Source organism: Bacillus rossius, chromosome 1 (assembly GCF_032445375.1).
Source record: "Bacillus rossius redtenbacheri isolate Brsri chromosome 1, Brsri_v3, whole genome shotgun sequence".
In the NCBI taxonomy this organism is placed as follows: domain Eukaryota; kingdom Metazoa; phylum Arthropoda; class Insecta; order Phasmatodea; family Bacillidae; genus Bacillus; species Bacillus rossius.
The window spans coordinates 174,358,349-174,381,000 of NC_086330.1; the positions used below are offsets into that span (position 1 = coordinate 174,358,349).

General features: G+C 36.2%; 1 protein-coding gene across 3 annotated transcripts in view; it reads left to right on the forward strand.

Moving 5' to 3' along the window:
- The window catches only part of LOC134527109 (chondroitin sulfate proteoglycan 4), a 530,625-nt gene extending 513,963 nt beyond the window's left edge, over positions 1 to 16,662 (forward strand). For all 3 annotated transcript variants that reach the window (XM_063359458.1, XM_063359459.1, XM_063359460.1), the window contains 3 exons: positions 325 to 480; positions 4,138 to 4,538; positions 9,892 to 16,662. In XM_063359458.1, the coding sequence (XP_063215528.1) occupies positions 325 to 480; positions 4,138 to 4,538; positions 9,892 to 11,829 (2,495 nt within the window). In that variant the 3' untranslated portion in view covers positions 11,830 to 16,662. The remainder of the gene's footprint in view (positions 1 to 324; positions 481 to 4,137; positions 4,539 to 9,891) is intronic.
- Positions 16,663 to 22,652: the final 5,990 nt, after the last annotated feature.

Below are 22,652 nucleotides of genomic sequence, written 5' to 3' on the forward strand. Positions count from 1 at the left end.
TTGTTACACATACACGAATCAGCGCTTCACACATTCTGGAGCTCTGCACATCTGTATGTGTACCCAGGTAGGCAGGGCCCTATAGAGGGATTTTATATTACAGCATTTGTTTTATTGAATGGCACTTTTTTCTATAATTTGTGGCCCACACAGCAAGGACTTGTCACTATGCATTTGGCTGGAAAGCGATGTGCTGATATTGGCAAACTATGCCCTGAAGTACTTCATGTGTCATTTCATCCATTTAAAATGTATCTGATGTATCTGTTAGTACAAAGTTTTGTATGTTGACCTAGCTGATTTATATGTTTTATTTTTTTGCAGCTGCAATTGATGTTGATACACCACCAGAAAACTTAACATATGTTGTAACGTCATCAAGATTTGGACACTTGGCATTTGCAAATTCTCCTGTTTTCCCAATTGAAAAGTTCACACAAGCCCACATAGACAGTCATAAGATTGTGTTTGTACACACTGGTAAGCACCTGAGCGAAAAAAATAATTAAATGTAAATAATATCAGTAGGGGTGCACGAGTAATTAAAATTTTGAGTCAGTTCGAGTTTTAAATACTAGACTCAAGCCTAATTTTAAAGCTTAAAAAATTTGAGTACTTATAGGTTTTCTCTAGGGAAATAATAATAAACTCATGAATAATTACTAATACAAACCTGGAATAATTTAGGATTTAATATCTAGTAATTTTGAAGCTCATACAATGCAGTTCTGTAGGAAACGTTAGTTTATGCAGAATTTATTAAAAAGTTATTTGTTACAATTTAAGTACTTCAGCATTTGACACTTATATTCTCCGGCCGTCTCATTATTATTAGCAATGTAGAATATTTGCTAGCAATAGCGACTGGTTTTACATTATCTTATAATGTATTTGTAATTTTCATTTTGTGTTTATCATATTTGCGGTCATTTAGTACATCATCCTTATAACTTTGTTAGCGTTAACTATACTACACACCCAAAAATTATAACTTCTATGCAAGCACCATATTGAAAATTTTGTAGAATTCACAGCAATAACAACCATTTCTTAAAATAGGCTTTGAATAACCTTTTGCACATAAATATTGTTTATTCCATGCATCATTGAAAATAAATAAATGTACAAAATTCACTTCTATTATACAGTCTTTGTAACTGAAAATAATAATGGTACATATGAATGTGAGTGAAGACAAATGAACAACAAATGATAAATAAAGATGGACAAAGCACCATAGTTATTGCACAAACACAATAGTTACCATAAAAACACTAAAGTTATCATAGAAGCACCATAGTTGCTTTGGAAGCATAATAACTACCACATATATGCGCAATAGTTACTGTAAATAACTTGATATTTATTGGGCAAATTTAATGTTAAGGCACTTTTACTTCATCCACCGAGCATAAGCAAAATACTTGTAGTATTGTACACACACCCTGAATATTTGCTGTACTTAAAGAGTACAGTGTATAGGGCAATAATGAGTTTGACTATTTAAAATAGTTATAAAATGATAGTGTTGGTATGAAATATGTTTTCATTTTAATGTTCTAAATTAGCATTCTAAATTTAAAGTCTTTTACTGTTATGCAACTGGAGAAACACATTTTTTTTCCCTTGTGCTTCAATATATAATTTGAAAGATTTATGCATATTTTTTTTTACTAATAAGTACTAGTTGCCAACAAATGGTTTGTAAGAAAAATTGAAATATTTAAATTAGATGTTAATAAACAGTTACAAAATTCTATTTTAAAACTAAATGATATAGTTAAGGACTTAGGGTTATTATGCAGCAATTTAGTAACCATCATGAGACACTATACATAGTGTGTACTTTTGTGCCACTATTACCTGTAAGTTGAGTTTAAAGGGAAAATGCTTAAAAAACAGGTACATATACTGACCTCTCTACTTAACATTAAAATATGCTACTGGTGCACCTCTAAATAGCAGAAAAATCAATGTTTAGAATAAATTGCAAATATGGAATTTAACTGAATTTGTAATGTGCCTGAATATGCTGAAAATTAATTTTAAAAACTTACTTGACATCTTATAACTTTTGTGTGTTAGGAGGTACGTAATTGACTCTGTTCTTGAAGAACAAAATTCAAATTTTGTTTATTGTAGTTTACTGGTAGTAATAATTATTCATACATTCTTAAGACTTCTTGGGATAAAATAAATGCTTTAAGTAGGTAGTACAATGTAGTACACTGTAAAAATAGATTTATGATACAGACCTCTTAATTGTTATTAAAAAATTCCTAAGATTTTTGTTATTACGTGAAGTAATTTTTGTTGTTTATGAATAATATTCAGATCTGCAGTTAGTGTATCAATTTTCAACAAAAAGAATGCTTTATCTACATTGTCATTAGAGTGCAATGAAATATGCAGAAACCAATCAAATGAAAATACCATTAAGGAAATTAATTGATTGCTAGCCTATATCAATACGGAGGAAAAGGTTTGTAATTTATTTTTTTCACTGAGTACTGTGTGTGTAGCTTGATAAGGAAACATAACTTATGTAGCAATTACTTAATAATATCATTTAATAAAATTTGTGTTTCAATCTTTCAATAGTACCCAACATTTGAGCTGTGCAAGCTGTTTAATTTTTGTGCACTTTGTAGGCATGTATGAATATTCAATATTTCAAACATCTAATACACCTATCCTTCACTTAGCACGTCTTTAGATTGCGTGGATTCATTTAGCGCAATGTGAATTTTACTGCCCCAGTCTTGAATACCATGTCTGTAAATTTCAGTTAGCACGAAATCTAGACAGGCAAAAAATAAGTAGAGCAGGACGCCACAAAGTCTGTTTTAACTTCTGTAAACCACAGATGTGCCATGGGATACAGTTAGCCAAACAAGGGGGGGAAGAGATCCGCGCGCAAGTCTGTCTACGCTATCGGCTGTTGGACAAACATCAGCTATGGCAAGTTAAATTGCGGCTATAGAGCGTAAAGGACCAAATGTGTATGTCCGCGTGTATGCCGTCGTGCCGTACCGTTGTCGCCTGGCCACAAACCGGGCCGTGAACTCAGTCTAGCCAGTGGCAGGGAATTAACTCAAACAAAAGCATTGTCTGCCCATTCAGCTGCCGGTAACTGTACGTGCTTGATCACTCATAATGCATCTTGTTCAAGTATTTGAGACAAAACTAGAAGTATTACGGCATGCAGAATGTCATGAAGGCCACACTTATGTTGGTCGCACTTCAGTTTTAAGGAAGTCAACTGTGCGCACAATCGTACAAAATATAAGGACTCTTAACAAAAGTTTATATAAGTCTGATGCTGTTGGTTGTACTAGCGGGAATATATTTACATTAAATACCAAAACAGAAATGAACAGATGATTCACGTGGAAAAGGTTGTTAAATGAATGTTGCAATGAAAAAAATAATCATTGGCCTGACAGGATTTGTGTGAACCAGGTGATGATACGTGAAGAAGCACTTTAATTTTTGAAAAATTCAAATGTATATCAGGATAGTAATGTCGATTTCACTGTCAGTAAAGGATTGTTTGGAAAGGTACGCGATGTGAGTTGAAGATCACGCCCGGGCGGGCAAGTCAGCCAGCCGACTGACGATAAATTACATAACCACGTATCTCCCGTTATGCTGTGTCGTATTTTTCTTACAAAGTGCGATGGCCGATGGTAGGCATATAAAGATAAATGGTGTGACATATTTATAAAATAAACCTTGCTATTTATGGAAACTAATGCTTCAGAATACGCAATTTCGAATAGCACGAGCATTTTTAGGAACGAATTAGTCGTGCTATGTGAGGGATAGGTGTAATTTATTACTATCCAATTTAAAATACTTATAATTTCAAACAATTTTTTATTTTATTGCATTTGAAGTGTAGTGAAGCAGTTGCCTATCACTTTTGTGTAGGATATCTATCAACATTGAGGTTAAGAAACATTGTTGTAAAACATAAATGTGAACATAACGTAGTTTGAATACATTACTGTCCTTGATATACCAGCCATACTTTACATATACAGATAAGGAATCCTTTACATATTCATTTCTCTCTATAATTATAACTGTGTGTATGTGGGAAGAGAGCAGGCGAGCAGTTGGAACTGTGCGCAGGTGGGGAGTGCACGGCGGTGCCGATGACGGTCACGGACGGGGCGCACACGACGGCCTCCTTCAACGTCTCGGTGGCGTGCCTGAAGGTGGAGCTGCAGCTGGCGTCCCGTGCTCCTCTGCACGTCTTCCCGCTGCGCCGGCAGCCCATCAGCCGCGCCCAGCTGCTGGCCACAGCATCCGACCCCGCGCGCCCCGTGCACTACTGCGTGACGCGCCGGCCCGCGCTGGGCCAGCTGCTGCTGGAGGCAGCCGGCCCACACGACGCTCTCAACTTCACCCAGCAGGACGTCGACCGGGGCCTGCTCGCGTACCGCCACACGCACCCCTTCTTCGGCCTCTCCACCAACGACTCCTTCGCGTTCCACGTGCGCGCGGACTTCGCCGAGCCGTTGCTGGATCAGGTGAGCTTCCTTGCTCTGTGTGTGTACTTGTATTAAGAAAACCCATTGATGTAGTGAAGAAATCCGAATATTTTGAATTTATTTTTTTACACATCCATTACTTAGGGTCCCCCCCCCCCTCCCCCTTTCCCGGGCACACATACGGTATGCAAACCTACGCAATTTTAAATATGATCATGATATTCAAATAGTGTCTGTTTATGAGAAGCATTTAATAATATATTTGAACCGGATGTGTAGTACTGTTTCCATATTTCATCTTTCCTGGGGAGTGTGTGATTTTGTAAAGTGTCCTGGATGGGACCAATAAAGGAAATTGCCTAAAGAATATTGTTTGTGCTGTGAAATAATTACATAACTTACAGGTAGGGTAACTATAAATTCTTCAGTTCGCAAGATAAACACAAGAAAACATTTGAAAGTTACTGATAAACATCACATATAAATTTAATGTGTGTTCGTAAGAAGAAGTACAGTTTTCATGCCACCATGTTTCGCAGGCATTACACTGGCTCCAGCTCTCTGTTGGTGGTTCATTATTAATCCCCTCACAGTCTGGGAGTTATATTTCTTTTAACTACTTTGTTTTTCCTGATTCCAGCTTCACTTTTTGAATTAAGTCTCTTGTGCTTGTTTGAAACTTTTTTCTTCTTTTCTTTCATATCTTGAAGTATTTTATTCTTTTATGGTGACTACAGATATAATTTCAGAATGTTTGCCTCTTATTCTTCTTTCCACTTCATTTGATTAGACCTCTTTGGAAATGGAATTACCACTCTTGGTGAAATATGAGTTATAGCCTTATAGCTTCTGAACAACTTGGCCGGTTTAGGTCAAGTTTATTTAGGGTCTCATGCAATGTGCCTGGATAAATTAAGGAATTTTGTTTTGCACAAAAGAATTTATGTTAAGAATAAGTTCTGCTTCATGCAGGGTCTCGGGTAGCTCAGCTCCCATATATACTCCTGAGATTCGGCTTGAATATTTTCTGAAAAGTCTGTGACACTAGACGGAAGGAAGACTTCATTCGTAAACATTTCAGGATTGATAGGCCAAATCCCACATGCTCAAAATTCATTTCCTGACTTATAAAAGTTGCACATCTTGCATAAGCTTTCCCGAACTATTACAAAACTTGTAGGGTGTTTTGTTTCTTCCAGGATGTGTTACTGACAATTTATTTTATTAATCTGCATATAAAGTTTTCAAAGTGCCAAAAAAGCTCAAGTCAAGTGGCTGCATTTTGTGGCTATTATTGGGTGAAAGATTGAGTAAATGAATGCTATTATCACTATAGAAGTTTATAGCTTCTAATGAGAGATGTGAGGAACTGAGTGGTTACTGTCATGCACACTTTTCATGAAAGTAATGAATCCAGTCCATAAACAGGCTGGAATTTATGTAATCCAGAACATGGTATATTGCAGTTGTTCCGGCAGGAGCACTATTCATAGCTCACTTCACATTCTCATGCGGCCATGTATTATTGCAGGTGGGACAAAAGTACCGCTAGCACTCATTGGAGAAACAACTATAATTTTACCCCTTTCTTCTGAGTAGACCTTTCCAACACCCTTCTTTCCTTTGCTCGTGATTACTTTTAGCAGCAAAAACCTATATTTTAAATAGCAGTTTTTAAGGAACTACTTCCTACAGGTCACATCCTATAAATAGAGGCACGATTATATGGTAATGCGCGATAAAACGAAATAACACCGAAAACCGCTTGAAAACACGAAATAAAACTAAATTGTGCGAAATCCGCGATATGTCACGAAATTTCGTCTATCCTGATTATTTACGTTTTTATCCCATTCTGTAAGGACAATTCACTAACTTCAGCACAATCAAATATTTCTGACAGTAACTAGCAGCCATATATATTATATGCGACGGTGATTCATTATAGATTTTAAAATGAAGTCTCGGAATTAACGTAATATTTTCTTTAAACGGTAATCTTAAGTACCATAATAATTTATGATGTTGATAACTATGATACAATGGCCGCCGTTCACTTTCTGTAAATACAAAAATATCAAACGTCCAAAATATGTTTTTCTAAGATTACGTTTTTAATAATTAAAATATTACACACTAAAGCGCATTTCTTTTACTGTTTATTTAAAATAAAGCACGTAGGGTACGAAAATAAAATTAACCCTGCTTAACGTAACGATTGTAAATAATAAATAGTACATGTTTATGTCGGTATTAATTTTCACATACGTATGTTGGTATTCGGTATGCGTTTGTATTCGCATCTATTCTCCACTGTTTTGATCTTTCCAGCACGGCAAGTTTTTGCGTATTAAGAGGTTAAATTCTTCCTATGTGATTAAAAATTGTTGATAATGCCTAAAACGAAGGTTTCTGCCAGTGACCGATCAAAAGAATTTTCCAGCGAAGGATTTTATTTCAGTAATAAAATTTTAATGTGCAAATTCTGTAACTGCAGGCTAGAGTACGAGAGACGCGATACGATTGTGAAACATGTCGCGAGTGAGAAACATAAGCGTTTGAGAGTCTTTAATGCCATTGATTTGCTGTTCAACACAAGAAATGTGAGTAGGGTTAGCATAGAAGATGCAAACCTACAGAAGTCTCTGCATAACTTGCCTTGTGTTTCCCATCTTCCCATTGATACATTCATGCATGGCTATATTGCTTTCAAAAAAATAATTGAGGATGAACTTTCATTGCCAGAAACAATTCAAATTGATGTTGCAAAGGTACTGTGCTCCCTTAAAGGGGACTACAGTGAATTTGCTAAAGCCAGTTTAAGGGCAATCTGGTTTCCAACATCAAATGTTGATGTAGAACGTTCATTTTCCAGGTACTCACTGGTAGTTAGTGACAGAAGACATCATCTCACTCCAGAAAATGCGGAAAATTTAACTATGATAGCATTTCAATAAAATCGTCTTAATAGTAACTTTGGAAGTGCTTAATTGTGTAATTTTGTAGTGTATGTGATTGTAATTAAGTCGTGAAATTTTTAGTAGTTATTTAAAAGTTTGAATTTATGAATTTGCAAATAAACTTAATTGTGATTAGATCATGAGGTTTTAGTGTTTATTAATATTTGTTTTAATAAATTTGCATGTCGTACAGAAAAGCAAGAAAATTTTGCCGTGGGTATTTTGAGCAAAAAAATAAAACCATATAACACCAAAATCTTTATTTCTTTACACCGAAATTTGTCTTAAAATAACACCACAAAATCTTAACTCTACCTATAAATATACAGGTATATGTACAATGTGCAAATCTGAATGATACTTAAAGCTTAGACTAGTTTTTCTGTAAATAAACTACTGTGGGGTAAAGATACATTGTGCACAGGGCGGATCTCGGCCCCACTGTTAGTTGTGGATGTTTGCCCTATAGCACAGTCTGATATGTACATAGGAAGTGCTATTGTTGCTACAGGGCAGTTTCAACAATAACAATTATCCCCATAACCACAAGGCAATGCACTTTCTGCCCCTCCTTACACACATTATTTTAACACATTCTATTTAGTACGGAGGCAGTAATATATCAGAATACACAAATTTACATTTTACCTAATTGAAGCTAGTATTTTTTACACAGTGGAGCAGCACATACGCCAAAAATTGTAACATTGCACAACTACCGTATTTACTCGCATAATCGTCGCAGCAATTTTACCAAATTTTATGAAAAAAAAGTGAGGTGCGACCATTATGTGAGGAAAAATTGAAAAAAAAATTTTTAAGTAAAATTTTTTTGTAAATCGCTTGAAAATGCTAAATTAAAGAAGTTAATATCTAGGTACATGGTACCTATACGTAATATTTATTTACAATACGCGCAAAATAAACAAAACAACTTTTGTTTACAAGAAGTTTGGCAAAATAAAAATATAGTATAAACACAACATTGCGAAAAAATCAATAAACAAAATACTTTTATAAAACACTAACCAAGTTTATCTATTCATTGTCTGAACTAGATTCTGATGCATCAGATTCATTTGCCGGGACGTCAACGTCATATTAGTCGCCGCTATCGTCACGTGTTATTCAAATTGTCTTTTTGTTTTCGCCAGTCACGAACAAGTTTTTCACTTACTGAAAATTCTCTTTCCGCGGCCAGATTTCCGTGCTCTTCTGCAAATGCGATTACGCGCAACTTGAAAGCAGCAGTATACGAATTGTATTTACCCATATTTTCACAAAATGTACTTTCTCAAACTTTGCAATTACCGGTACTTTCCACTCCAATGAAAACAAGATAAAACAATGGCATCACAGCATCTTATCTTCCACACACATTCCTTCCTCCCACACGGCCAATTAGGACATGCCGCTCAAGGTTGGACCAATGATAAGTGCCACACGCCACGTGAAAGCAGGCTGTTCCATTGTGTTTACGGCTGTTCCGATCGCGCCACACGCCACATGAAAGCAGGCTGTTCCATTGTGTTTACGGCTCTTCCAATCGCGACACGCGCCTCAGTCGCCGTCAATAAATTAGGGTGCGACGATTATGAGGAGAATCTTAAATACCAAATTCATTACCTCAAACATTAGATGGCGACGATTATTCGAGTAAATACGGTATTTATGTACAGTGTGGCCAAATGTTTTCATCTCTAGAAAATATTTCCAAACAGGATCTTTGCTTAATGGGGATTTTTTTTCCTATCTCACTCAGCATTTGAGATATAATAATTATTAAAATTTATTACAATTTTGAGTGATTAAATTAAAATTTTCTTTATATTCTGTTTTATTTCACATATTGAGAGGCATTTTTATGTTAAATAATGTATAAACCTGCATTTTAAAATTAGTGTATTGACACAAATTCAGTGTTTTTCTGTTTGGTCATAAATCACCATAAAATCTTGTCGCTAGTTAATTACTCGAGTTAATGATTTGGTGGAGCCATTATTGTTGACAGTCAGTTTTCTCCCTCGAAGGTGATGAGAGTTCGAACCCAAATAGTGTCAATTTGGTTTTTCAGTAAGTGGAAACTGGGAAAAATTTCTACAATCATAAGCTTATGGGTTTTACTCAGAGTTATCCTGGTTTCCCCAACTAGTGAACTCCCTCAACCTTGCCCGATCCACTCCTAACTCATTTCATCCATGTTAGCCATGCCTCATGTAGGAAACATGCACATTTTGGTAATTACCTGGGGAATGATTGGACTAATCTTTCAACATAGTAGCTTGAAATATAATTTTTCAAAACACTAAAAATGAATGAGAAACATTAACTTGTAGACTACTTTAACAATAATTATTAAATCACATTTTTGTCACCCATTAAGTGTTGCCTAAGAGTTTATGCATGAACTAATTTAATTATAATTGTTTCAGGAGCTGTACATAGATATTTCAGTATCATCTGGTGGTTTGGACCAATTCATAGACATTCCATCATTGGAATTGGATGAAGGTGGGTCCTCACCCATCAGGCTGAACATAACAGGCATAATTTCCTTCTTGGAAACCCACGCTGATGTTGAATCTCCAAATGTGGTAGTGCAACTCATTTCTCATCCAAGACATGGGAAAATTGTACAGAATGGACAAGCAAATATTACAGAGTTCTCGTCAGAGCAACTGAACAGTGGAGATGTTGTTTATAAACACGATCACTCAGATACTGTTTCCGATGATGTGAGCTTTTCACTCATACTAGAACCCATGTCAGTGGTGTTGTGTAACGTGTCTGTTCCGATCACAATCCGCCCAGTGAACGACCAACCATTTCACCTCATCACTCGAGTGCCACTGGTGTCGGTAGTGCAAGGGCAGAACTGTACCATCACTCGCCACGATCTGCTGACGGAAGATCCAGATACGGACCCATCAGAGCTCCAGTATGACGTCATCAGTATCCCTAGCCAAGGAGCGCTGCTCCTCATCAGTAATGACTCGGAGCTGGTTCCAGTTGTGAAATTCACTCAAGCAGACATCAACGCAGGTCGCTTGGTCTACCGGCATTCCGGCACCTTGCAACCGGGTACGTTCTACTTCCGCGTGTGGGATGGACACTTCACTCCGGAGTACACAGTTTTCAACATCCATGTGGTGCCGCTGGCCCTGAATGTTTCGGTGATCTCAACTGTGATGCTGCAGCAAGGTTCGAGCGTTGCATTCATCACCAACGATCATCTCTCCTTGGCCACAAATGGTCCAAGACAACATGTCAAGTACAACGTGTCTCGGCCACCCGCCCACGGAAGCCTGTACGTCAGAGAGGTGTCCACGGGGTCGTTCTCCCAACAGGACTTGGAGTCCAAGGCAGTAATGTACATGCAGACTGACATGACGACAGCGAATGACTCCCTTGAGGTGATCTGCTCTCTGGGAGACACCAAGTCTGGTGGCTTAGAGATTAAGGTAATGGTCACACCACTGCTTCGCCTAGGAAACTTCACGCCTTTTTCAGGTGCTAGAAACAAACTTACACTAGATGTTTTAGATGCCACTCCTCTGGCCAAATGGACCAACAGCAATCCCGTCTTCCGAGTGTTGAGGCGGCCCCGTCTAGGGCGCATCAAGAAAATTATTCGTAGTTCTGGAGAGAGGCGAAACTCTCGTGAGCGAGAGGTGAGCAAGTTCTCACACGAGGAACTTCGAAGCGGTGTGATCTACTATGTCGCGAGACACATTTCGGAAGGTGCGGATCATCACGATGACTTCTCGTTCCTCCTTTCTGCATCAATCTTCCAGCCGGCCTTTGGTGAACTGCACTTCACCCTCTTTCCGGAAGGGCAGGATGGCACCCCTGCGGTGGGTGAGACTTCGGTGTCCGGCCCCAGGGATCCTGTGGGGCGAGGCAGCGACCACATGGTGGCTACTAGCCCCAACATCAGCAGCGACTACATCCTGATAGTCAGCATGGTGTTGGGCGTAGTGCTGCTTGCCATGGCGGTGATCGTAGTGGTCAAGTGTCGGTCCATGCGCTCCGCTCGGGAGGAGAATCAGAACTGCAAAGCAGAGTCCAAAGCGGCCGACCTCCGACCTCCTTCGCCCCCGCGACCCAAGCGGTTTTCTTCCAACAGCCCTTCTCCGCTGCCCGTGGTGCCTCCACTACCCCTGCCCAACTCCATTGTTCCTTGCAAAGTGATACCCCTGGAACCAATGGAGTCAGCGGGCAGTTCTGAGATAGACCTGAACGCGAGGTATCCCTACGGCGTGGCTGATGAGCCCGTGGAAGAGTGGAGCAGTTACGAAGCTTCAGAACTGGCGTTCCCAACGCCACGAGTTAACAACCCCATGCTTAGGAGAAATCAGTACTGGGTCTGAGGAATGCTTAATACTCCTTCTGGACAGCATGAAAACACCAATGGCAGTATTGTTTCCAGTAAGTTTTAAACATGTGGCTTGTCATACATGTAGCAATTTTTTTAATATTTATTTTATTTATTTTTAAACCCTACCGTGGACAATAACTTAAAAGAGCCAATATTTATTTGAGTTGGTTTACAAATAAACGTTTAACATTGGTTTGGGGTGACAGTTTTTTAATGACTATAAAACCCTTTGCAATAAAAGCTTTACCTACTTTCAGTTATGTTGCAACACAAGCGACGTAGACGTGGGACTGTCGATACTTTGAAACCTCAATACCTTTCGATATGACTTTGTTTCAATAGTGTTAGTATCAATGTAAACCACCTATTCTTGTAGTGTACTTGGAACTTGTGTTTCCTGACCTACTCCAGATAGCAAGGGAGTCCTGAGGGTTCCACCCGCTTGTTGAGTCTGCATGATTGTTAGTGCAGCTGGAGGTTTCATTGACATGAAAAGCAGTCAACTTTATTCCAAAAGAGATAAAATAATTTATTCTCAGTATTTTTTGGAAATTTCTTGAATCTTACAACACACTAAGTTTTGTTTCAGTATCATTTTGAAAAAACAAATGATATATGTATAAATAATATTTACCTAGTTCTCTTTATTTAATTTTATAAAATATTGTTCTGGTACATACACATGCTTTGTCAGATATTGTTTGCATGATGAATTTTAATTTTTGATTTTAATAAAAGTATTAAGAATTTATATTATAGAGGTATCTAAAGTATTGAACTGTAAACATTATCGTGGAATATTGAGTGTCGAAATTATGGTGTAGTCCCAACTCTACAAATGAGTACCCTAATATACAAAAAAATGGCAATATATGGAGTTTAGGTTAAAAAAGAAAGGAGGACACTTTGGTTGGCATGTTATGCAAGGGAAAAAGTTAATAAGGTGTAAAATTCATTTGAAGTGTCATGCACATCTAGGGATATAAATATGCATGTACTAGATTGTTAGGAAAGAAGAGATCATCTTTGAATTATTTTGACTCATTTATTCTTTTGCAAACCAAAACATTTGTGGTGCACTCCCAAAATGAGTACCGATAATGTTATTTCCTTTTTTGCGTAGTGATATTTTTATATAATAATAATTTTACCTCTTACAGTCCACAACAATTAATTTTTTATATGTAAACACCAATGGATTTTTTTAATACCCTTTGAATGTTGAAACTTAGAACATATGGTTACATATTTAAAAAAAAATTAGTTTTCTGTAGGTTCTGATTAAACAAAATTATGCTGTATATTGTAAGGAAAATTTAAGTTTTGTTATAATTGTGATTCTGAATTTAAATGCTAATTTCAAGCTCTGGTACATAGCCCCTTTCTTTTATTTATTGGTAACTCATTTTATAAAAAAAGTTATTGTTTAGTTTACTTATTTACTTTAAATTTTTATTTTAGTGGGTTCCATTACTTATTCAATTTGACTGATGCCAGTACATGCTGTCCACAAAAGGAGTAGGTAGGCTGTAGCAAAAAATTGTATAATACAGTGTCAGTGAACTGTACATTACAGTGATTGTGAACTGTACATTACAGTCTCGATGAACTTAACGTTAGTCTCAATGAACTCTGCACGTTATACTAACTGTGCAAGCAAGAGACTTGGATACTAACTCTGTGCATACTACACATCATGTTTGAACGGACGTTTAGAGCTCTGATGCTCAGTTTGATAATGCAGTTTACAGAGATTGCCGAAAATGAAGGAGATGACATTGCCAGATTATTATTTTCTATTTGAATACCTATTGTTTCAAGTAAAGTACATGCTATATTGATCAAAAACATAACTAAACCTAAATATTCTGTGATTATGTTTTTTGACTGTACTTGTTACCTATTTTGTAGATTTTGATTTTAGATTTGATCTTATGGTTTAGATATTGCTGAGAATGAAAAATTCAAAATCCTTGGAGCTAAATTTAAATTTTTTCAATGGAAATGCGATAGGTACCTATTCAACTTTATGTTTTGCATTTTATACAATGTAGAAAATCTGGTGGCCAAATAAAATATTTCAATTTGATTGGTTTTATTTGGTTAGTCTTGCTAGATAACAAGTTACCTATTTTTTTATTTACTAACATTTGTCTATTGGTAAAAATTACTGTCAAAGTTGACAAAAAACATAAACAAATCTCATTTTATATGGTGCTCATTCACCTTACACTAAGTTCTATAAAATTTTAACTAAATTTTTTCAATTTTGAATACAGTTTTCAATTAAAGTTTTTATAGTTTTGGTTGCTAATAGAAAGAGTTTGGCTTCTACCAGTATAAATAATGTTTGCCTTGTTTGACTTGGCAACTAGTGGTTTCCTAAGAAAGTTATATAAAGTGTATTTTAGTGGTCCTGATATGTTTTATTTTGGAACTGATCAGACATTACAGCCTCTATTATTTTATCATTAACAAATGATTATTTATTTAATGCAGAAGAAATAAGTTTCTCTCAGGGATGACAGTGGTAAAGAAACTTACTACTAATAGCAAATTGTGGAAAATAAGTGCTGTAGGTATGTGATTGGTTTCCACAACTTGGGAACACTATTAACACACTGAGGCAGTGCTCAACGATTATAGTTAGTTTTATGTTTGTGATGATGTGGACAATATGGAACTATAATTGGTCTGGACAAATATTATACTACGTGTTACACTGAATTGTGTAAGGCATAATTATATGTATTAATGTATTTTGTAAATAGGCACTATGAAAGTGTCATGTATGTATCAAACAAAGTCTGTTGAACTGAGAGCTGTTCCCACCTCATTGTATACAAGTATTATTTGAGTAAACTTGTCTCAACAAACGGGCAGTATAAGATGCACAGATGTTCTGTTGATTGTAAATTTGTGTTATGTAAAGAATTTTTAGTACCTGAAGAAAATGTTACATTGAACAGAAAGCAAGTACTCTAAGTGGGTATATGATTTGTGGTGTACCTATGTTGTTAATGTCACTGGAATATAATATATACGTTATAATGTGTACATTAATTTGGAATTCAGCTAACAGTGAACTTCAGATTACTGTTAGCAATCACTTTAATGTACCTATGAAAGCCTAAGACACTCCTTTCCGCTCAGAATAAAATAACAATTTATAACTAATTGCTGAACTCTGTTAATAAAGATGGGTTAGTTATGGTACACAGATTATTTATATTTTCTGGATGAAATCTTAAAAAGAAAAAGTAACATGTCTATATGAGGTTTGGCTAAAATTTGTATCCAAATGTTTTAATGGAAAATATTTTTCTAGTCAATAGTTATACATATTCTGAAAATCTGCTTTGTTGTGGAAGGAGCAGTTTGTTAAAAATTATGTTTTAGCTTGGAAAATTCTGCAGATCTGCACTTTTACATATTTACTTTTCAAATTTATCTCCCACTTTTATTTCTTCTTCAACATTAGCTCCGCCGCAGTGGAAATACGGTGTATTGCATTGTACACATACCTATTATTTTTCTTATAAATATGCATGTAGGCACATTATAATTATCTCAGACATGTTAGAAACAGAATGACACCAAATTTCATCTAATATTATTTCTCGTCTATATTTGGTTCAACCTGACAAACTTTCTTTTTTTTAAAACACACACACACACACACACACACACTGTTGCTTTTTAAGCTTTTGTATTTTTTAATTTATCTTGTTTATTTTCATATACCAATAAATTTTTTTTCTTAAATACATACAAGCCAATATTATCTTTAAGAGAACAATATATTTTATTATATTGTTACGATTTACGGGGTTTTTTAAAGGATAGCCCAATTAAAGATTTTATTACACTACATAGTTTTATTGATGGCCACTACTTATGTCACTTACAAATAATCTTCTAAAATGGCAAATAATTAATTGCACTTAAAAATGTTGTTGCCTTCCCCAGTCACTCATTTTTACACACCGCACACCTCGCTGGGCCGCACCTCTGGCGCAACTCTCGCCGCAGCACCCGATCTCCGCCGCAGGACGCCGCCGACGCACTTGCCTTCGCCGAGGATCTGCTCGACGCCTCGCTTGGAACTTCGCTCGGGACTCCGCCGCGCCCGCAACACTATCGCCCAGAACTGAGCTCTCTGCCCTGGAACCTCCGTCCAGGGACTTCGCTGCTCTATAGCCCGGAAAATCTGCCGCGGGCAAACTCCTGGCTCCATTCACTCACTCACTCCCTGTCCAGGATCCTTCGTCCAAGAACTTCACCACTCTGCCGCACCCGCGGCACTATCGCCCCGGAAACTCCGCCGCGGGAGAACTCCCGACTGAACTCTCCGACTCAGCTCTCCACTCCTCTCCGAGGCCGGCGTCCCGGGCTTATGTATCACAGGCGCTTCTTCTCGAATTCACCAGCGTGGCTAGGGCCATTCGCGTCATTCCGCGCCGACCCGACGGCAGAAATCTCTCGAAACACATGTCGGCGGCTCACATAACTCCGCAGCTGTGAGGTGTCAGGTGTCTTAGCTATCAGCGCCGCGCGGAGAGCTCTGGGAAGGGAGGGGGGGGAAGCGACAATCCTTATAATCTTCCAGGCGCGCGTGGCGTGTCTCATGTCGTGGCGGCCACAGCCAGCTCTCCACCTGCACATGTCACGGCCTTGCTCACGTTCGTAACAATATTTTATTAACAGGTTCAGTGAAACCCCAATTTTTGTTCTCAATTTTTACTTTTTCCTGCAATTTACAACATTTTCTTTAGGCCCCATTTACATGACATTAAAAAAACAGTCTTATATGCGAAAAAAAAAATTTTGGGCAACTTCAGCATGAGAAATTAAACATACATCATACCAATATCTTAGGATTGTGCCCAGCGACCGAACACTTTCGGGTGTTGAAGTGATGATAAGGCTCTTTTGAGGCGATGGCGAAAAGGGAGAGCAACAACCAAAGACTACTTTTTGAGACCCCATTCTACTCTTTTATTTTTTTGATGATGGTGCACCATCTATAGTGACATATATTTTAATTGTGTGCACCCCTAATTTGTAAACTTCTAGCTGGCTTGCTCTTGCAGTATGACCATTCCTTACACCAATTTATTTTAACATGACTTTTTGTGGGTCTTTTTTTTTCAGTTTTTGTTAACACACTCACTGTTATTTCACATCTGGTTTGTTTTTTTTGAGCCATTAAGATAAATTATACCTCTATGGCTGTGTGGATTTTTTTTTGCAGCACAACTAGCACTATCAGTATAAGGCTCACTTAGGATCCATCAGTGAGTTTACACCTGTGCCATGCAGAAATGAGCATCGGCACAATGAAACAAGTTTCTTTTTTTCCATCACTTAACACTTGTTTATTCTGGAATGCCAGATAACGTGCATGTTGCTCACTTCAGATAGCAGACAACATAGCATGTCATAGATAACTGCTCTAGCAGGTAGTGAATTATAAATTATTAGTGTTTTTCTTCTTTTAAATATTTTTTTTTGTCAGTGATAAAGAATAAATTATTTTTTTTATTTAAGCTGCATGTAATATGCAGTGTTTCCACCATCTTGCTGTAGAAAATATTTTCTCTGTCAAACAAAACATTCTCTCCTTGTCTCATTAATATCTCTAGGAATATATTAAACTACAAATACGTAACGAAAGTTCATTTTGACCTCACACATGTCAAACTGACAATAAATCCTTTTCCTGAACGATACACAGTTTACATTCTTATAATTTCCATCAATGTTAGGCAGCCAACGTTGCCAGTCTAAAATCTTAAACAACTAAATTTGATCAAACTTTGAAATAATTGTGATTGTGAGCATGTGAATGACTACCAAAATTTTCTCATACTTAAAAGTACGAGAATCAATACACAGTTTGTTCTTTGATTGTTTCTCGTACGTTTCCCTTACTACACATGAATTTGTGATTAAAGTGCAGGCTTTATAGGAACACTGAAATGCTAAAAATTACTGATCAAATAAGGTAACTAATATTTGCATTTTCCCTGTGTTTTCAGGTGTTGAAGATACTTTTTCAATTTTATACTTTTATACAGATTTTTCCTGTCTGTGGCAAACCTGAAATTATAAGCTTTATTAATTGTAGACTTGGCAGTTTAAATTTTTTACAGTACACTATGTTTAAGAAATGAATTTTGCAGTCATTCCTTCCTGCAAATTTTTGTTTCTTACATTTAACAATTTGTTTCATAGGTAATATAAAATAATAATTAGAAAATTAAATAATTTTGTTGTAAAACAAATTTTGTTTCTGGCCAATAGGTTTTAATAGTCCTAGCATACACATACCTTTAATGCCATGCATTACCAATCAATAATAACATTCTAAATTCTTGTTTGGTAAGCCCTTATACTACGCTGAAGATGTCTCGAGTTTTCTTTCAAAATTGGCAATGTTGCAAAATCTAATGTGGAACAATCTCAAACAAATATTTGTTACAAAATGGGTACAAGTAATACACACATCTACTGTGCAAAGGGTGAATGATATAGTGCAACGGACACACTATTATTCTGTCTACCAGTCAGCATCGTATTTTGTTAAAACTTACTTTTTTACACACATACTTACCCATTTTATAATAATTTTTATATACAGAAGGATGTGATATAAAAATGAAAAATTAGTTCTGATTAATTCAGTTTGTGTGCATTTTCTGCATTTTTTTACTATGAAAATTAATAGTATTTTGTTGGGTTGGACATCTATAGAATAAAAGCACATATAACCATGCTACAGTAAGAATGTAATAGCATTATTGGAGTGTAACAAAAATAATATTGGCTGATTCATACAGATTTGTTAATGTTGAAAGTAACTGTGTAGGTTGACACTTTTTTTTATATTTAAAAAAAGTAAATGACATAATTATGTGAGTGTAAGTAACATACCCATATGATGGCTAGAATATGGGTGTGCTGCTAATCTTGGATTGTTTGTAATTTTTTTGTTTTATTTGTAAATAAATTTTTTGAAAATTATCTTTTGTAATAATTAATATGCATTTTTAATTGGTTCCTTTAAATATAGAATGAAATTTAACATAAATGTATTATAATGTAATTATTTCTGTACATTAATACTTTGTCACATTAGACATCACTATAAACTTAACATCTAATTATAAGCATCTGGAATACATAGCATATGTATCATACGAACACCATTTGTTATACAGATGTGTTACTATTCTAATAGAAGTTAAATAAACCCTTTGTTGACATGTTCTTAACAATCAATTAAGTAACATAGTATTTCAAATATTTTATATCAGAAATATATAGTTTAACTTATGTCTTGTTACTTGGAGTATTCACAAATTTGTTTACAGTATCAACTTTTTCAATTATACTACTTGTTTAGTTTTGTAAGAAGTTATTGTATTTATTTGTCCCTTTGAATTATCATTAGACTTTGAAATTTTGAATTTCATTTTCAGTATACTGTCAGTTAACCTTACTGGTTTATTGTGGTCACATGAAATGTTGATTCCGAATTCATGAATTTAAAGGTTGCCATGCAGGAAGCAGCAGTCATCACAAAATAAGAAACATACAAAAAAAGCCAATATAGGTAATTCCAGTAAGAGATTTTGTTTGATGTTATAATTGTTAACAGCAACTCTTCCAAGTTCTTGTTCTGTAAGTTTCTGAGAATAAGGTAAGGACATCCACTTTGGTGCTGACATCTGTGTAACGAACTGACTGAAGGTAAAAAAAATTATGAACTGAGAGTTGATAAATTGTATATTTTACTATGAAACTTGTCAGTATATGCAAAGCTGTATTATGTTTGTTTTAAATAGGAATGTTTAAATATGCAAAATGATTTTTATACTGTGCTGTAGAACTGTACACTCAATTGTAGATTAAAGGAGAAATCAATTTTGCTAAATAAATATTTAAAAACATACATAAGTTTTTTTTTTGTTTTTTTTTTTTCCCCCAAGATTTAAGAGATACTTACCTGTCATTACATTTTTGTGGAGCATTATTGAACCAGCTGTCTCAAGTGGTAGCTCCCAGCAACACATAGTATTGAGGCTATGCCCAAATTCAAAACGGTGCTCAATCTCACTCTTACTATCTTATACTGCCACAACTGGGTTTCCTCTCCAGTGTATACATTCGTCTAACATTAGAATACCTTGACTCAGTGGTGCCCATCCCCCTAATCATGATAGTGCATTCCCCCCCCCCCCCCCCCCCAATGACCCAAACTAACAAATTTTGTTCCCACCCCTTCCCAAAAAATACAGATACTTACCTAGGACTTTGAATTTAGTGTCAACCAGGTGGTCCAGGGGTCCTATGCCAGGAAATATTTGAAAATTTGTTTAAAATTGTGTTTTAATGCAATTAAAAAACTAAAATATTAAGAAAAAATTGTACTTTACAGGAAAAATAATGTCCACATACATTTTCCGTTTTTGTGTTGATTAATTTTTTATTTCCCCCACAATAGTTTTAATTTCCTCCCTCTTCTTAAAATACATATCCCCTCTGGGCTATCCCTCACTCGGCTCATTGGACATTAACACTGCAAGTCCCAATTGTCCGTCCTAAGCCCCACGGTCAATCGACATGGTCTAGGGGCACATTCAGAATGTACTTTTACGTGGGGGAGGTGTATTTTGATATGTGAATTACGGTGTTTGTTCGAAAGAATGCACAGCCACCACTACATGAAGGGGTATGTAGATCAGGCTTGTACCTTGGTTCCCAGGGTCATGACGTCACCCGTGCGGATGCGAGACTCGATCCCCCCCCCCCCCTTCCTTCATAATCACAGTCACAATCAGTCTCTTTGTAAGTTCACACTTACTTAGTTGCTCGGGGAAGTATAAGTTTCTGGAAGAAAAGGTTTTTATTAACATGTGTACTACCTACGTAATTAGTACAGTAAACAGAAGCATAACAATTAAATCGCCATCGGCACAATAGCAGTACATATAGGTGTGGGCAAAGACATAACGTGATATGGTCTAAAAAAGTAAATAGGTAATTTAAAAAATTTGTAAATGGAATAAAATACTATTTTAAGTAAAACCTGGAGTAGGCCTCGAAGAATCAACTGCTTCTGAAATTAATTTTGGAATATTTTACCATGTTTTTATAAACTCGCTTTCTTGTATGTCTGTCTGGGTGAAATTTTGTAATTGATTTTAAATTAACTTCCCGTTGAGCAAGATACTTGAAATTTGGACCATAGCTCAGAAGTGGATGACAATGCATGAAAATGTGAAAAAAAAAAAAAAAGAAATAGAGGAGGAGATAAAGATGAAGAAAACGAAAAAGACGAAAACCAAAAGAAGAGAACATAACAGCAGAAATCAATAAAATGAAGAAGGAGAAGTATGTTCACTATAGGATTTAAACTTTTACCTGATACAATGTAGCTCTGACTCGCTTTTGTATTGATTTGTTTGTTTTTTTTAATTTGTTTGGCCGTTATTTCGCAGTGATCAGATCAACGATACTGACATTCCATCTGTTCGTATCGACTTTGGTAATGATGGAATTCATTTGATCAAGCCAAAATCAATACAGTTTTCAGCACTTTGAAACTATGGAACAATCGAGCGAACACAACTTCCACTAATACTATGCTGGGCCTGCACAATTCATAAAATGCAAGGATGTACAGTGAACCATGCTGTTGTATACCTCAGACCTGCACTATTTGCTAAAGGACAGGCATATGTCACGTCAAGCTGTGTCAGATCATTGGATGGATTGAGAATAGTGGAGCTCGATTGCTCGAAACTCACAGGCAAGACACAGTGCAATGAAAATGTAATGAAGGAAATGGAACATATGCGAGTAGTATGTATACTATTATAATAGCCGGTCCGGCACCAGGTTTCAGGGTGTGGATTGTGGATGGGTTCAATGACCGATTGCTCTGACGTCACGGTGGCCATCTTGGATGACCTTGACCGTGACCTTTACCTTCAAAATTTGACCAAAATGCACCTAAATTGGCCAAATTTTCCAGTTTTATGGGGAAAAAATTACGTCAATAAATCTCAAAAAAATTTAAATTCAAATATTAGGATTTAGAAAAACCTCAAAAGTCTTTTTGCCTTAGAAGGAACACAAAATCCTGACAGCTGCTTATAAGTCCTAAGAGCTAGCCGCTCTAAGCCGCTGAGGTCATGACCTTGAAAATTAGGATGCCATGGCAACCATTTTGAATTATAACATCACTTGCAATTTCCGTTATGTCCGCCATCTTGAGAATCTTTATTTTATATGATTTTATATAATTTTAAAATTTATAAAAATTTAATTAATAAAATTTTAATTAAAAAATTCGAAAACATACACTTACGACATGGAGCTCGGAGTCCTCGGTTCGAATCCAGTGAAGGAAAAAAATAAAAAAATGGCGATCGATCCTTCCTCCAGGGAAACTGCCGGCAGACTGACCTCCCACCATTTATGTCAAGGTATAGACTATATATCGGCAGCTAGTACGAAATCATGTCTGCCATCTAGAAAATCCGTAATTTGTATGCTAGAAATTAAAGAAAACCTTTAAAATTCATAAAACAATTTATAAAATAAATTTAAATAAAAAGTTATTAAAAAAATATCTTTGCAAATATCGTTACGACCGCCATTATGGATTCTATAAATGTTGCATGTTTCATTACGCCTGCCATCTTGGTTGAGTATGATGTCATTGTTACACTATTCGTTACGACCGACATAATGGATTATAGAAAGTTGCACTTTTCGTTACAGCCGCTATCTTGAAAAACAGTA